The 19,331-nt window shown below is 36.2% G+C and overlaps 1 protein-coding gene across 1 annotated transcript; it reads right to left on the bottom strand.

The window, feature by feature from the left end:
* Nucleotides 1–17,730: 17,730 nt before the first annotated feature.
* Nucleotides 17,731–18,444, bottom strand: LOC123723293 (the record flags this gene model as incomplete). The annotated part of the gene is made up of 1 exon (XM_045685876.1): nucleotides 17,731–18,444. A coding segment is annotated over one exon (714 nt), but the record flags the coding sequence as incomplete, so codon positions are not given.
* Between the last annotated feature and the right edge of the window lie 887 nt (nucleotides 18,445–19,331).

The following is a 19,331-nucleotide window of genomic DNA, read 5'->3' as shown; positions in this document are numbered from 1 at the left end:
CCGCTTTCTCTTTTGCCGTGTGAGCTAGTGTACCATCGGGTTTTACCAGCGGTGGTAGTGAGGGCCTACAGAAGTTCGCCTCTACCGCTTTAGCTAGGGACCAAAAAGCTCTACTACCGCAGGGTTGCCTGGAGAGCTTTGCGCCAATGCGATTGATGTGACTCAGGCGAGCCTTCTGCAAAATCCTTTTGTAAGACTTGGCGGCTTGGTTAAAGGCTCTCTTCCTATCAGCTAAATCCGGTAATTTACGCTGTCGAGCCTCAGACCATGCAAGATACGCCGAATGTTTGCGCTTTTCAGCTGCCGCGCATTCGGCGTTAAACCATGGCCGAGCTTTGCCACCAATGGGGACGTCTTTATAGGGTATGAAATATTCCATAGCTTGACGCACCACATCGGTTATGAAATCCGCGCATTCCGACGGGTCTTCAGAAGAGAAGCAAACCTGCCGCCAAGGATAAGATGCAAAGAAATGACGCATCTCGTCCCAATCTGCTGCCTTGTATTGCCATATTCGCCGAACTCCGCGTATATCACGGTCTGAGGGAGAATAAGACGACACAGATTTCACCAGACACTGGTCAGAGGTTCCTAAGGGTGAAGTTACCGCTACAACGTATCTGTCTGGATCGGTAGTCAGCAGAAGGTCAAGACAATTAGCTGTGTGAACAACTACGTCAGGTACCCTAGTCGCTTCTTTTACGAGCTGGGTCAGGTTGAACGACGACGCAAAATTTCGCGCTTCTTTCCCAGCGTGGTCGGTTTTCTGGTATGGGAACAGCCAGTCTTGGTGATAAGCGTTGAAGTCCCCCAAAAAGACAAGTTGCGCTGTAGGATACCGGTGTTGGACTTTATCAGCGGCCTCACTGAGTTGTTGAAATAGCCGAGTCGTCTCCTGGTCACCACTGTGTGCGCGATAGACGCAGGCATAAACGATCTTTTCGATGCCTGTGTCCACCATAACCCAGATTATGGAAAATGTGGGGTCCTCCAAATGACGCAGACGCTGGAGACAGATGTCACTGCGGACGTATACACAAACTCCGGCGCGTGGATGAAAATTATGCTCCATAGTATAACCTGGGTAGTCAAGATACGCCGCGTCTGTGGGACATCGAATCTGCGTTTCCGTAAGAAAGAGTAGGTGCGGCTTACTGGTCTCGAGGTGGTGGTGGACCGCATTGATATTAGAGTGCACTCCTCTGATGTTAGTGAAGTGCACTTTAAGCGAGAGGAAGTGCAACCGCTGTAATTTCTTACTCTTTCTTTTTTGCTTGGCCATGAGGAGGGAGTGAATGGATGGAGGAAGGAAGTTGAGCGAGGCAATGCTACAATAACCCCATAACACAGCCAGATATGATGTGCCGATGGGGGCTTGACACGGAGACTGCGGGGACGCCCGAACCCCCCCAGAGATCGCCATCGGGTCCTCTCACCCGGTCGCCAATCGGCACGATGAAGCCACTCTGGGATTTTTCACAGTTGGCGGGGCAGCCTTTCGTGAGTGGCTAACCCACTACTTGGGCCCCCAACTACCTGCGGTCGGCCAGCGGAGAACCGTGCTTCGGATCCCGCTACCCTCCGAGCTCAAGCACCCGACCCATCAATATATAGCGTATCATACCCGGTCATCATTCGCATTGCAACTGCCCAGACCCAACCCCCATAAGGCTTCACCAAACATCACACCGGAACGCGACAGAAGTCGCTTGGCGGCGAGGCTTTGCTTGATGGGTGGTAACCTTGAAGCCTGCGGCGAACCTACCACCGAGAGAAACGAAGCGACTTTGCTTCGAGAAGGGCTACAAATACGTTTGGGTAAAATACTGTAAGATTCACGTCAGAAAGAACGATACTAGCCCTGTGTTTACTATACTGAAACACAACGATTTAAACAAAATAATTTGATCATATATACATAATAAAATTATTTTATTCTTAGGAACATAAACAATAGTTTTAAATGTCTATCCGTATGATGAGTTAAGCTAGAATGAATATTTATATGTAATTGTTTAATGTAAAAATCTTCAAATCTGGTTAAATTCATTTAACTAGCAACATTGACTTAACAACCCGTTTTTATTAATAACAGTAAAATGAGGGTGGATAAAAAAATCAGATTTGACGTTAGTGATTAAGCAAAATTGTTCTCTCGCTGTTTATTTCAATAAATTTTTGAGTTAAAAGTGTAGTTATTAACATGTTTGGTCCTTCTAGAACCGGAATGTGAAAGTGTAATAAGTGCAAAAAACAATAGTGTAAAAGGCTAAGTGCTAATTACTGCGAGTTGGTAAGATTAGACTGTAAATATTTACTTTGATTTCGTGCACCGGTGAAAACCTTTATGAACTATTTCACAAACTTGGACATTTAAACAGTGTGTAATTAATTTTGGACTAATGATACTTGGACAATAATAACATTTAGATAGTGATTTGGACTAATACAATTACATTACATGAACATTTGTGATTAAAACTTTGGTTATTAAAAACTGCTTATTTATATAATCGCATATTCGCCAGATATATATAACTAGTTATTTAACTTTACGTAAATTGAGTATATACGGGAAAGTGGACATTGAACTTATTTTGTAGTGAATTCGCGTCATAAACGTAAACAATGGCTCAACTTTGTGAATCACAAAAAACGTTATCGGAACGTATTTCTAAGTTACAAAGTAATACTAAAAAGACGTCTAAATCAAGATACAGACTCGGCTATCTACAAGCACGGTTAGAAACATTAGAAAGTTATTGGTCTAAGTATCAAACTCAATATGAGATGATTAAATCAACGGTTACGAAAACTGAACTGGAGCAGTTACAATTTAATGCCGAAAGTCTATATGAGACAACTGAAGACATATATCTAGAATTTAAGGGATTATTAAAGGATTATTTATTGGAATTTTCGAAAGGTCAACCACAATCAAATAACACTACGCAGAGTTTTTTAGCAACAAATTATAAGAAAAATACTTCAGATAGATGGGAGATTCAATTTATTCCACTGGACACAATTCACACACAGTAATATTCTTAGTCTGCACAATTTTCGGAGTCAAAAAAGCCCCGATTCGACTAAACATCATCTTTTATACTTTTTTCTCCCACCTCCTCAATCCTACCCTCAACATAATTTATTCAGTGTTGCTATTACAATGTCTTAATATTACATTGAAAATATTAGAATTCTTTTAGATTATTTTGTTTATACAATTTTAAATATTGAATTGCTTATCAATAATTACTTAAACCTAACACTCGACCATCCTGACATCGTGTTCGCCCTCGAACACGAATCAAGTGATTAACCTAACACTCGGCCTGAATAAACACAGGATAGGTAGGTATTCACAACTCATCGGGTTTCGAAAATGAAAAATTGTAGTACAGAAAAAGAATATATATCACGTATCCTATTATGTGAATACCAACCTAAGACAAATCAAATTTAATTGGAAATAAGAAGTTTTTCAAAAATCTAAACGTTTACGTTACAATTATTATGATATAACTAATACTTTACTAAACTAAACTTTTACATAATTGATCTCATTAATTTATTTATTTACAATAATGCGCAGTGTTTAACAATTTTATTCCAAATAATGCACATAGGTACAGTATTAGTGAAACTATAGATAGAGGTTATTAAATGGATATTATTACAATGATCTGCAAACCAATCGATTCTTGCAGATCTCAAGAGGAATAGTCATCGTTATTTTCAATTAAGCAAACTAGTCAATTCTAATCACTTTATCTCAATCTCAATTCATATTCAATGTGTATTCAATTCATAGTAGTTAATGACGAACCAATCAATTCTCGTCCATGACCGTATGTCATCTCTGCTTACTTTCATTCATTTTCATTTAAGATAGAGACACGAACCAATCACTTCTCGCGATCTATCAATCAATTCTCGTCCATGACCGTATGTCATCTCTCCTTACTTTCATTCATTTTCATTTAAGATAGAGACACGAACCAATCACTTCTCGCGATCTATCAATCAATTCTCGTCCATGACCGTATGTCATCTCTGCTTACTTTCATTCATTTTCATTTAAGATAGAGACACGAACCAAACACTTATCGCGCTCTATCAATCAATTCTCGTCCATGACCGTATGTCATCTCTCCTTACTTTCATTCATTTTCATTCAAGATAGAGACACGAACCAATCACTTCTCGCGCTCTATCTGAAAAAATACAGAAACACTATTTGTAGTGAAATATATCAATATCCTAATAAATAAAGTTGGCTTATTTACAAAAGATTTAGTTTGTGATTACGTTTTAGGGTCGTCGTCGTTACTTTGTTCGCTATCACTATTAGTTTCTTTTTTGTGACTGAGCAGTCACTGTTTGGCTTGAGGAGGCATTTACAGTTTCACCGGGCTTGAGGTGGCCGGGCGCATATGGCGCTTAACCTAAACCTCGTTTAAGAGTATCTAGGCTCTCGGTCTGTTACTTCATTATTATTACCGGATTGGAAGGTCACCGAGCTCTTAGATCGCTTCGGTAGACACTCCATGGAGTGACTGGGGTTAAGGGCCCCCGAGAGGGGACCTCGGCTTGGGCGGTCATTCAATACGCGTTTATCATTCCGATTCAAGGGTTGCTCGGTTGCTATTATCTGATTGCTATTACTAATAAAGCCAACATTACTACCACTTCGGGAAGCGATAGGAGAAAACCTGCCTGCCATGAGGGAGGATGTCGCGAGTTCACTATTAGTATCACTTGTATTTAATTTACAAATCGGAAAAAAAAATTGTTGTCCTTAAAAACATAATTTTCCTTAATATATTGCAAGCCTTTCCGATCTAGACTACTATCCAAATTATCCCTAATTATTCTAAGTTCTGAATCTCCAAGTTGGAGGGCGTTTAATCAGCCGAACGTTGAAGCAGGATTTTTATTTATTTTTTACTTCTATTTTATTTTATTTTATTTAATATTCGGACAATTAAAATTAGGTAATGAAATTCACTTCAAGTCCTTTGTACTCTCAGTCATGCACTGAAGAAACGGTTATTAAAAATTGTTTTATTTTAAATGCTGACATGTTAAATATGTCAATATGATCGGAGATTGCATTATAACATCTGCACGCTCGTACTAAATAACTGTTCTCCCTATTATTCTAACTCGCGGTATGTATAATACGTTGTGTTCACGGGAACGAAGCCCACACTTGGGAACAATGATGCCTACTTCTTCGAGGAGTTCAGAGCAATCGACCACGCCGTTTACAATATTGCTGAGAAAAGCTCAGTCTGCCACGCGCCTTCTCTCTTCTAGCGGTAATAGATGAAATTTCTTACAACGAGAGTAATAGTTGTAAACAAATGTTCCAGCACGGTATTGTATGAACCGAAGAAACCGTCTTTGTACGTTTTCTATGCGGTTTTGTTGGTGTTATAGCAAGGGTTCCAGACTTGGGAAGCGTACTCCAGGTGGCTACGTACGTATGCACAATATAATATTTTGAAGGTCTGTGTAATAGTTTGAAATTCAGATGACATTCTCAAAACGAAACCTAATGATTTTGAAGCTTTATTAATAAATAAATTATTCAAACTTTCGTGAGTCATTATCATTAACTTATATAGAAACGGCGAAAACACTCACGTGTATATATCCGGTGTCGTCAAACTTTATTAATAACAGTGTTTATATGGGTATCAAATCGTAGTCTTGCATCAAAAACGACCCCAAGTTCTGTTGTATTAGTTAAGGTGCGGAGTGTAGTATTTATCAGTTGATAATTACCCACAATAGTATCTGGTTTTCGCGTGAAAGTATAGACGAAACATTTAGATACATTTAAGTCTAGGATGCCTTCGATACCTACCCTACTGGCGTCTGGATCCCTACTGCTAATGGATCGAATATCTCGACAATAAGTCTATAAAGCAGTTTCCTGATTATCGCCCCATTCCCATGGCAAACCTTTTATAATAATTTGACGAGTGAGAATGCTAACAAATTTGAAAGTAAGATTCGCGCACTATACCTGCTTCTAACATCTCATCTACGATTGAACGGACCTACGAGCGCTCATGTTATGACAATCGATACGGTCGGTACACAACGGGACTTTGCTTAGCTCTACTTTTATTTGAGCAACCTTAGTACAACCTAGATCCCTAAAGGATGACGCAAAACAATGCTTATACTTTCTGAGCAAACAAGGCAATTGATTCCTGGTATCATCAGGTACCTTTCGGCAAATGCTAACCTGACTTTCATTGAATTTACTACCGGCTAACCCACTCATTTGTTCAAGTGTCTCAACGACAGCAAAAGACCCTTTGGAATCAAGCAGAAATTAGCATGGGGAATCACAAATAAACTCACACGGCCATTTGTCGCATTACAAAATCCGCCGCAAACAGAAAATTGCTGAATGGGTTTTCCTATTATACTATTTCTTAGAAAAATCTGCCATTAACGGTAGAGTCAACGCTGGCTCTGATCGAAAAAGGACTCCTAAAGCGCGAACCTTTAAACTATTTCCACTTTCAACTTCAACATCAGAAAAGGACAATTTATCGCAGTTGTCGAAGAATTTCAATTCAGAAACATTTTTATAAATAACTATATGGGGAAGTTCCGTATAAGTCTGATCAATTAACGAAGGTCTCTCCAAAAAGTCGTCACACACAACCTTACAAGTAATCCTGGCACTATAAGATAGCTTTAGAACAATGTAGAAAACTATTCCCCTGTGCCCCTTCTTACAATTATAGCAACGACTAGGCTGACTCGATCTAGCTATAAATTTAGGTACTTGGGTGTCTAAAAGTTACTATGAAAATGACCGCGGTCCGCCGAATGTTATTGCTCACTGAGAACTGCAAAAGTTGGTCGGGGTGATTGCAACGTAATGTCAAAGCATCTGATCTAAGCGTCCTGTCTGATAAGCCGCGAACAACGCAGTCCACGGCACGCTTACCTACTATATCGCATTGATTCACGAGGGCGAGCTTTTCATAATAAATCTCAATAGGCTCATTGCATTTACTCTTTCTTTTCAGTATGTCTTCCAAGGTCTGGCCATAATTTTGTTCACAGTAAAGTGCATTTATCAATTTATCTTACCATTCGTTCTAACTGAAAAGAATGGAATTCAAGCTTTCGTATCACATTTTAGCCAGGCCTTGGAGTTTCTGCATGGCAAAGTGAGTAGTAGTTCGATAGTCCCAACCATATACGGATGCACATTCGTTGACCTTTTCAGCCATATTTCAATACGTTGATTTCTACAAATTTAGGCAATATATTTTGGTGGTCTACCATATGAGACGACTGTGCATTTTGCGTATGTGGTTGTGACGACAAATCCTCTTCCAGCAATTTTAAAACATTAACAAGATCGTTCTTAGAAAAAGATGGACTACATGACCTTATATTCTGTCCTGCATTAGTACGTTGCTCGGCACCTGGCTCTGCCCGACGCTCAGCTTCCCGACGTTTGGAGGGCTCACGGCGCTCGCAGGCACGTAGCTCTGCCCGACGCTCAGCTTCCCGACGTTTGGAGGGCTCACGACGCTCGCTGACACTTAACTCCATTCGACGCTCGGCTTCTCGATATCCGGATGACTCACGGCACTCGCTGACACGTAGTTCTTCCCGACGGTCGGCTGGCTCTGCCCGATGTCCGGAGGGCTCGCGGCGCTCGCCGACAAGATGACGATGATTGACGACGGTCTTCCGTGTACGCCGCCTGTAGTCTCGATTTGAGCGTCCTGGCGGCTCGTCCTTGGTCTACAAACTCGCAGACAAGGAAGGTACATGTATGTTAGTTACAATTTCCAAAAAATATGTTACACTAGCTTTTACCCGCGACTCCGTCCGCGCGGAATAAAAATAGAAAACGGGTTAAAAATTATCCTATGTCCGTTTCCTGGTTCTAAACTACCTGCCCACCAATTTTCAGTCAAATCGACTCAGCCGTTCTTGAGTTATAAATAGTGTAACTAACACGACCCTCCTTTATATATATATAAGATTATCCACCAAATTAGCAGATTTTCGTATCCTTTTTATTAACCCTCATATAATGATAAACTTGATAATGTCAGAAACTTGTTAGGAGACACGCACAACATTAATACAAAAAGAGATAAAAGAAAGTAAAATCTTTAAAAATGCTTTTCACGGCGCCTCAGTCGCGGTGCTCGCTGCCTCGGTCGCGATGCTCGCTGCCTCGGTCGCGGTGCCCGCTGCCCCGGTCGCGGTGCTCGCCGCTTCGGTCACTTCGCCAATCGCTTCGCCGTTGCTCAGACTCTTTCCATATCCTGGAACTCGATCATAAACAAATATTAGTTTAAATGATTACAATATGACCGTGTCTAATATTGAAAACTAAGTAACCGAATATTTAAGTAGTAATAAGTAGTAATTCTTAATGTAAGAAGTTTAATCGATAATCTATTAGAACATAAAAACTCTACATTGATTAATCAAAAAGCAAAAACAAACAAATCCTGTGATATATTATTAACGATAACCCAGATGGTGCTTTTCTTATGTTTCAATGTATGTAGTTCCTATGTACTACCACAGTATTACATACCAACTTTAGATATACTCGGATGTAATCAGTAATACTCTAAAGAAAAGACTTGAAGCTATAGTGTAACGATTCTACAGGTATGTCTGTCTTAAAAGCTATAGCTAAGCTATATTAGCAACCGCTTTAATAACAGCCGCTATAATGATCTTGACCCGGAGTTATGTTTATTGGTTGATATCTCGGAAACTATAAAAGATAGGCCGTTTTTAAGCAAATTTTCAACCCCCTTTATAAAACCCCTCCGATGTTATTTATATATACATACATATATAACATATATATATATATATATATATATATATATATATATATATATATATATTTTTTTTTTTTATCGCAGTAGGTGTCTCGAAAACGATTTTGAAATCCACTAATACGCACCAAAATCATTACCCTGTACGGGAATAGGCCTGCAGTCCCAGCGGCGGGGACGTTAAACGGCTACAGATAAAGTTTGAATTTTTCGTACCGTAACCGTAACTAATTAAACTATAAGAATCAGACACAACACTAAACATCACAACAGAGGAATAAAATATAAAAATAAGTCTGGATCTTAGTACCATAACAGTTAGTGGCTTGGATGGAAAACGCATGGTCTTATTAGGAATTTTTAGGTTTCCCCAGCACGGCCACGTGCCATGAGGCACTTCCAATTTTTACGCGCACTCTCGTAACTTGATCACTTAGTAAAGGAAAACATCGTAAGGAAAACTATCGAAGGTGTTGTGAAACTTGTAAACAGGTAGGCCAGTACCATGCTGAAGAAGACTGGTGCTCACCATTCACTTAAGGGAAACACTCTTGCAACAACGTGGCAGTCATAACGTGGAGAAAAATCACGTTTAAACAATGATTGATTGCACCAATTTTAAACTACACTTGGCTATTGCGTTGTTAACACCAAGTTAAAACGAGAAATGTATTGTATAATATAGACAATTAAGAGAAACAGATTGTACTTACACTTTTGTGGACGCACGAGTATCCCACTTCTGAAGTATAAGAAAAATACTTCAGATAGATGGGAGATTCAATTTATTCCACTGGACACAATTCACACACAGTAATATTCTTAGTCTGCACAATTTTCGGAGTCAAAAAAGCCCCGATTCGACTAAACATCATCTTTTATACTTTTTTCTCCCACCTCCTCAATCCTACCCTCAACATAATTTATTCAGTGTTGCTATTACAATGTCTTAATATTACATTGAAAATATTAGAATTCTTTTAGATTATTTTGTTTATACAATTTTAAATATTGAATTGCTTATCAATAATTACTTAAACCTAACAAAATGATGGCGAGACCACCCCGATTAGAACTAAATTACCTCCTTTATCGATTCCAAAGTTCGCCGGTAATTATAACGACTGGATAAGTTTTAAAGATTTGTTTAAGGCTCTCGTACATGACAACGTGCATCTAACAACGATTGAAAAACATCATTATTTAAAAACGAGTTTATCGGGAGAGGCTGAACAACTTCTAAAACATTTTGCACTCACGGAGGCTAATTACGATAAGGCTTGGAGCACACTTGAGAGTAGATATAATAACAAACGTATGATTGTCACTACAATAATTAGCCGCCTTTTTAGCCGACTTAAAAAAGAAGGAGGTTATCAATTCGACTGTATTTTTTTTTTTTTTTTTTTTTTTTTTATGTGTGTTACCGCGAAACTCGGCCCCTGGTGGTCCGATTTTGATAAAAATTATTTTAATCGAAAGGAAGTGCTTGCAGGTGGGTCCCATTTTTTTGTTTTTTTTTTTAAATAACTAGAAGACTAGTAGATTTTGAATATAGCTTCAAAATTTGTTGCGGAAATTAGGGACATTTTTGCTTTCAGCGCTTACGTAGGCTAAACTATAGGACCTACATAAAAATGATGTATGGCGAATTGTAGCTCTTTAAATGTGCTAAATAAAAGTCCGCGATAGCATATATCTATCTTTTATAGTTTTCTCACAATAACCATTTTTTTCTTTAGAAACATTAATTAAATTCATGCCCTATTTCCGACGCTATTATTCAAGTTCAGTATTAACCCTTATGTAAATAAATATGTTCATTATCAAGAGAATTTAATGTAGATTATATTTGCAATTGAAACTATATCATTCTGTCTAATAGTTTAGGAGATATCGTAAGAATAAAATTACGCGGAAACGAAAAATGCTACATCGCGTTACAATGAATAGCACAAATTTGCTTTCTGGGCTTACGTAGGTCAAACTATATGACCTACTTTAAAATGATGTATCGAGTAATTATAGATCCTTAAATTTTCTAAATAAAAGTCTTAGGTGGCATATATCTATCATCTATGGATGTCTCACAAAAACCATGTTATTATGAACAAACTTCGATTAAATTGCACACGAAAAACAGCGTCGTAAGCTTACGGCGCTATTATATTATATTCGATATGAATCCTTATCCAAATAAATATGTTTGATGGCTAGAGTATTAAATGCAGATTACATTAGCCTTTAAACTATGTAATTCTGATCAATAGTTTGGAAGATATTAAATTATTAAAAACTACGCGCATTCGAAAAATGCTACTGCGGCGCGCGGCTGGACAAAATTAAAGGCACGCTACGATGTATTAGTTCGTTAATTTTCAATTTGTATACCGATTTTGATAATTATTTCATTGTTTAAAGGATAAGTGGTTATCTGGTGTATTCTAAATTAGTTTTTGAATTGAAGTACACACATATTAAATAGGAAAGTCCTTTTCTTTATTTGTCTTATTTATGTCCTTATACGTATTAAGGAAATTTGTAATTAAACTTCAAATTCACTAAAAATTGAGAAATAAAACAAACATTTTAAGAAAAAAAAATAGCCGACTTCAAAACAAAAAAAACTATCTCAAACAAAATGCGCTTAAAAGTAACTTAAAAAAAACAATTTCAAACAAAATGCACTCAAAAGTAACGTAAAAAAACAATTTCAAACAAAATTCACTCAAAAGTAACATAAAAAAACAATTTCAAAAAAAATGCATTCAAAAGTACCATAAAAAACAATCTCAAACAAAATACACTAAAAAGAAACAAAATAATGTCATGAAAACTTCTTTCTTTCTTTCTTCTCTCTTTCAAAAACCCTCTAAACTCTAAAGAAAGTTCTCTTCTTTCTTGTAACGTGTCTATATTGTATAATTATTGTTATTTTGGAGTCGGTTTCGGCCTAAGTAGAGACATAAACGTAAGTATGTCTAATACATCTCAAATATAAAATGTCACCTATTTACTTCGGCCGACACCGACTGCGAAATAACAATAATTATACAATATAGACATGTTACAAGAAAGAAGAGAACTTTCTTTAGAGTTTAGAGGGTTTTTGAAAGAGAGAAGAAAGAAAGAAAGAAGTTTTCATGTCATTATTTTGTTTCTTTTTAGTGTATTTTGTTTGAGATTGTTTTTTATGGTACTTTTGAATGCATTTTTTTTGAAATTGTTTTTTTATGTTACTTTTGAGTGAATTTTGTTTGAAATTGTTTTTTTACGTTACTTTTGAGTGCATTTTGTTTGAAATTGTTTTTTTTATAAATCTGTTAAAATGTTAAAACACTTTTTTGCTTTTCAATCATCTTTATTTTTTTCTTATACACAACGCCATGACATATTTTTTACAGAGGGAGAAATCAAAGAGTAAACAATGTTACCATATATAAATGTACCATAAACCTAACACGCCTCCTTACATTTATATATTATATACTTAACTATTATTTAAATTGACATTACAAACATATAAACTAATTGTACTATTAGACCACTAAATTTAACATATTTCTAAACTTTACAAATTTTGCGTTTCCTAAACTTTTAGTAAAGATATCTGCAATATTTTCCTCAGAATCTACTTTTACAATATCAATAATGCCTTCATTAAAACTTTCATGTACATAATGATAACACGGGTCAACATGAAATTTGACTTTGATTGCAAAGCATTAAATTTCGGTAGTTTAGGTCGTAATTAGACGGAAAAAAAATATATGGCATGAAAAACTTTGCTTTTGTGCTTAGAAGACTGATTGAACGAAATTTTAAAAAATCTCGGATTTTAATTTTCGATTGAAAATAAAACTATTGAAATAAAAATGTTTATTATTTTTATTAAGTTTTACTATCAAATAAGCTTACAGAAAAGTGGAAAATAACTTAAAAGTGCACACTTTTACTTTTTCTTTTATGTTCATAGCTACTTTCTCTGAATAAACCCCAAATACAGTCGCCCATTATGTTTTCATTGTATTGGCCTTTATAGCGTTGTTCAAAATTCATGATGTCCTGATGGAAACGTTCTCCTTGCTCTTTGGAATAGGCTCTCATATTGTTTTTAAATTTATCCAAATGAGCATGCAGCATATGTACTTTTAATGACATCCTGCAGCCAATGGCCTTAAAATTTGTAAGCATATCCTCAACCAACTTTTCGTAGTTTTCAGCTTTATTATTTCCTAAAAATCCAGAAACTACTGCTTTAAAACTGTTCCAACTTGCTTTTTGAGTACGATTCAGCAACGTTAGAAATTTTTCATCAGCGAAAATCTGTCTTATTTGCGGACCAACAAAAACCCCAGCTTTAACCTTTGCTTCCGATAACTTCGGAAAAAATTTATTATAACTATCACAAAAGCAAACTTTATACCGAAAAAAGGAAAATTTTTTTGTAGAGTCGTGTAATGAACTTCAATGTGTTTAGAATTTTTAGTAAAATTACCATACTTTGCAATAGCTAATGTTCCTGAATTATCTTCATAAATTTTTGTTGGTTGATCAACTTTTACAAATACATCATTAATAATACATCTCAAAAAATTTATTTCAGTTACAGCCTCAGATAATGCTACATATTCAGCAAATGTAGAAGATTTAGTAACACTACTTTGTTTCCTTGACTTCCAATAAATTACATTTCCAAACAATCTTATTACATAGCCTGAAGTTGACTTTCTGTCTACAATATCTCCTGCCCAGTCGGCATCAACAAAACAATCCAAAATATTACAATCACTGTTATTATAATAAGTCAATTTAAGATCTTTTGTCAAGTACAAATATTTCAGAACTCTCAAAGCATATTGAAAATGTGTATCATTATAACAGTTTTGAAACCTGCTCAAATAATTAACAGAAAAGGATATATCTGGTCTTGTGCCAGTACTTATATACAATAGTGCCCCTATCAAGTTTCTATATTTAACATCTTCATTACTTTCAGACTTTGTTAACTTTAAATTAATTTCCATTGGTGTTTTGTACAACTTAGAGTTTTCAATTTTATAACGTTTAGTCAATGATTCAATATAGGTTTTTTGACTTAAGGTCATTTTACTACAATCACCCTTATATTCATATTCAATTTCAATTCCTATATAATTTTTAACTTTACCCATATCTTTCATTTTAAATTTATTACACAATTTATTTTTTGTCTGTTCTATTATTTGTTTATTTATACAACATATCAAAAGATCATCAACAAATAGCAAAATATAAATTTTTACATCCTTTTCAGATTTTACATAAAGACAGTAATCATAGTCACTTCTTCTAAAACCTAATGTTTCTATATATTCATTGAAACATTCATACCAAGCTCGTGGGCTCTCTTTTAACCCATACAAAGATTTCTCTAACTTATAAACATTATCACTACCATCCTCATAACCTAATGGCTGTTTTACATACACTTCAGATAATATTCTACCATTTAAAAAAGCAGTTTCCACATCCATTTGATGTACATCTACAGAATTTTTACAACAATAAGACAGTAACAATTTTAAAGTTTGCATCCTCGCAACAGGGGAATAAGTGTTATCTATATTATCAGTTTGTTGAAAACCTCTCACCACTAACCTTGCTTTATATGTATCTTCTGATTTCTTTCTGTACACCCACTTTACATCTAAGGCCTTTTTATCATTTGGTTTACTTACTTTTACCCAAGTATTATTTTTGACAAGACTATCCATTTCACTGTCCATTGCATTTATCCACTGCTTGGCCTCATCACATGATATCGCCTCCTGAAAGTTATCTGGAATCATAGCATCACAATGATTTACTAAAATACAATAATAACCAAATTCATCATCAAATCGTTTTGGAGGTTTTATATTTCTTTTTGGTCTATTTTCTTTATAACTGTTCTCGGGCAACTTTATACTGTCATCTTCATTTGTTTCTTCATCTTCTAAATTGCTTTGCCCTTCCTCATTACAAATTTCTTCATTTTGATGTTCTTTTTCATTTTCAAAACCAATACAATTTACATCTTCTTCTATAATGTCCACATGTCTTGCAACAATTACTTTACCTCCAATCAAAACTCTATAACCAACATCTGTGTAGCCCAACAATATTCCTAATTCAGCCTTCTTATCAAATTTTGATTTGCGCTTTTCCTCTGGTATTCTCACAAAAACTTTACTGCCATAAATTTTCATATAATTCATGGATGGCCTTTTCCTAAAGAAAATTTCAAATGGTGTCTTTTTTTCAAAAGTATTTGTCAAGGTTCTGTTTTTGATATATGTAGCAGTTTTAACTATTTCAGGCCAGTATTTTTTCTCTACTTTAGCCTCAGCAAATAAACATCTGGCCATGTCCATTACACTTCTGTTGAACCTTTCCGCAGTGCCGTTTAATTGGTGTACATAAGGTGGGCAAGGTTTAATCATTACACCTTTATCTCTTGCTAGATTATAAATTTTTGAATTCAAATATTCTTTGCCATTGTCACATCTTAGTTGTTTTATCATTTTTCCTGTTATGTTGTGTACCTCATTTATATAATGTAAGAAGCATTCATACACTTGGTCTTTTGACGGAATGCAATAGATTTTAGCTAGCTTGCTGTAGTCATCAATGAAACTTAAGAAGTACTTTTCACCATGATTTCCCGTTGTGCTATGTGGCCCATTCAAGTCTGTGTGAACAATATCTAGTATATCTCTAGCTCGTTGTCTGTTATTTTGAAAAGGTAAGTTATGCATTTTATTTTCGATACAGATTGCACACTTCAAGTATTCAGATTCCAATTCTTTAGGTAATCCACTGAGCATCTCATTTTTACACATTATGTTTAAATATTTAAAATTCACATGACCCAATGTTCTATGTATTTTCTCTTTCAGTGTCAATGTACTTTTAGAAACATTTGCTTGTATTTTATTTCTTTGTATAAAACTTGTCATTTTGTATAAGCCTCCATCCTTTTTAGCAATTCCTATTAATGATCCAGCTTTGTTATAAATCTTTGTTAAATATCCTTTTGAGGTAATATTATTATTTTCTGTTATTTTTGCATAGCTCAGTAAATTTGCTTTCATGTCTTTCACATAGAATACATTATTTATTATTACCTTTTGTTTCTTGTTATATACAGGAAAATAAACAGTAATATTTCCAACTTTTGTAGCTTCTAATAAGCTTCCATTACCAACTTTTACTTTTATTGGCGTTTTCAATGTTATAAAATTATCAAAATACTCATCACTATTTATTATATGATCAGTGCATCCACTGTCAAGCAACCAATTTATCTCACCTTTAGTAACATTGGTTTCACTCACAGTTGACATATTATTAACAATAGCTGTATGGAAATTACTTGGATATTGATTTTTATTTTCTGACTTTTGTTGATAAGCCTGGTAGTTCCCACGACCACCTCGGAAACTTCTGGAATTATATTTCCCTCGACCACGTTGAAATGTATTATGTCCATATCCATGATTTACATTATGCCAACAATCCTTTTTAAGATGGCCTCTTTTACCACAACCAAAGCATATTTTTGTCTGGAAACTCTGGGGTGGTGATGACTTTTTAGCTTCGACTTTAAAAGCATTTGACTTATCCTGGGGAGCTTCACACGCTGCATCTGTCATATCAGAGTTAGATTCTAAGCTTTTCATTTTAATTTTATTTTTCACATAATTAACATTTCTCTCTGTTTCCGGTAAAATATCTATAAGGTCTCCAATGTAACTATATTTTTCTGGTAATGATTTTAACATATAATTCAATTTTTCACTTTCACTTATATTTGCACCAGCTTGTTTCAATTCGTTGATACATTTCTCAAAGTCATTGAAGAAAATGTTAACATCTGCATAATTTTTAAGTTTCACATTCTCAAGTTTATTTCTATATAATATTTGCAATGCCGTTGATTTCTTTAAGTACATTTCGTCGAACTTCGTAATTATTTGGAATGCAGAATCCAAATCACACACATATTCTAGCTGGTTATTCGTAATTGCGCTGTAAATATAATTGGTAGCCATGATGTCCATTTCTTGCCATTTTGCACTGGCATCATTTTCAGATTTCGATCTTGTGACAACATCTTTACACTTCTTGAATTCTAAGAACTTTAGTAACCGAATTTTCCAGTTTGCATAATCCGTGCCATCAAATATAGGAATTAACACTTCGTTGTTTTTCATAAGCGCCATTTTTATATTTAATGCGATGCAACAAATATTTCAATGATTCCACGTAAATAGTTTGTATAACCACGCTCTGCTACCATGTTAAAATGTTAAAACACTTTCTTGCTTTTTAATCATCTTTATTTTTCCTTTATACACAACGCCATGACATATTTTACAGAGGGAGAAATCAAAGAGTAAACAATGTTACCATATATAAATGTACCATAAACCTAACACTTATTTAAAAGAATGTCTTAACAATGGTTTGATTTTAAAAAATATACACCGTGTAATAAGTTTTAGACAAGACAATTTTCTCAAAAAATACATAGAGCTTAATACTAGTCTACGTCAAAATTCCAAAACAGTATTTGAAAAAGATTTCTTCAAGTTATTAAATAATTCAATATTCGGAAAAACGATAGAAAACAAACGTAAGCAAGCAGATGTCAGATTAGTGTCAAAATGGAAAGAATATGATAATCGTACAAATAAATATTTAGATGCTGAAAGATTGGTAACAAAACCAAATTTAAAGAGCATAACAATATTTTCAGAAAATTTTGTAGCAATAGAGTTGAATAGGGAGAAAGTTTTTTTTTTTTTTTATAAGAGAAGGGGGCAAACGAGCGGCGCGAACACCGAAGTGATCATCGACGCCCATGGACATCCGCAACACTACGAGAATTACAGATGCGTTGCCGGCCTTTAAGAAAGAGATATGCTCGCTTCTTGAAGGACCCTAAGTCGTACTGGTTTGGAAATACCGCCGAGGACAGACCATTCCACAACGCGGCCGTGCGCGGCAAGAAATTTCGCGAGAACCGCACTGTTGTGGAATGCCAGCCATCCAGATGGTATGGATGGTACCTGGCGGTCTGTCGGGTCGTCCGATGACGAAACTCGGCGGCAGGAATCGTTCCAAACAGTTCTTTGGAACACTCCCCGTGGTATAAACGATAAAAAATGCAGAGGGAACTGACGTCCCTCCGCAAGGCCAGAGTATCAAGCCGATCGGTAAGAGCTCGGTCGTTGACGATTCGAGTCGCTCTCCGTTGTAAGCGGTCAAATGGAAGAAGCTGGTATTGGGGTGCTCCCGCCCAGAGGTGCGAGCAGTATTCCATGTGGGGCCGAACTTGCGCCTTGTACAGTTGTAGGCGGTGGCCCGGCTGGAAATACTGCTTCGCCCTACTGAGCACACCCAGCTTTTTGGAGGCCAGCTTGGCCTTGTCTTCCAAGTGACCGCGAAACTGAACGTCACTCGATATGTCAACGCCGAGAATACCGATACTGGCTGAGGCAACCAGGGGAGTGCCCTCAAAACGAAGATTTACGACAAAGGGTTGTTTTTTAGCGGTAATGGCGCATACTTGTGTCTTTTTGGGATTGAATTCAACGAGATTTCGTCGACCCCAATCCGAAACTTCACCCAGTAGGGTCTCCAGTTCAGACACAAGTTTGGTCCGGTTCTCATCGGCAGTAGCCCGAGAAACATTGGCACGGGCCGTGTACAGTGCGTCACACGTGCTATCGTCTGCATAACAATGAATGTTGCTGAATTGCAGCATGTCATTGATATGCAGAAGAAACAATGTGGGCGACAGTACACCGCCCTGTGGGACACCAGCGTTGATTGATTTCGGGTCAGAGCACGCACCGTCAACAACGACCTTGATGCTCCGACCCTCCAAGAAGCTATAAATCCAGAATCCAAATCACACACATATTCTAGCTGGTTATTCGTAATTGCGCTGTAAATATAATTGGTAGCCATGATGTCCATTTCTTGCCATTTTGCACTAGCATCATTTTCAGATTTCGATCTTGTGACAACATCTTTACACTTCTTGAATTCTAAGAACTTTAGTAACCGAATTTTCCAGTTTGCATAATCCGTGCCATCAAATATAGGAATTAACACTTCGTTGTTTTTCATAAGCGCCATTATTATATTTAATGCGATGCAACAAATATTTCAATGATTCCACGTAAATCCTTACTAATATTATAAATGCGAAAGTAACTCTGTCTGTCTGTCTGTCTGTCTGTCTGTCTGTCTGTCTGTCTCGCTTTCACGCAAAAACTACTGAACCGATTTAAATGAAATTTTGTACACAGATAGTCTAGAGCCTGAGGATGGACATAGGCTATATTTTAACGCGAAAAAGGGGTTTTAAGAGGTTGAAAGTGGGGGTGAAAGTTTGTATGGAATTATCGTCATTTTTACAGGTAGAAGGTTGAAACTTATTTT

This window comes from Papilio machaon, chromosome W, assembly GCF_912999745.1.
Source record: "Papilio machaon chromosome W, ilPapMach1.1, whole genome shotgun sequence".
Classification (NCBI taxonomy): Eukaryota; Metazoa; Arthropoda; class Insecta; order Lepidoptera; family Papilionidae; genus Papilio; species Papilio machaon.
The sequence above is the reverse complement of the archived record's forward strand: the minus strand, read 5'-3'. Positions and strand labels throughout refer to the sequence as shown.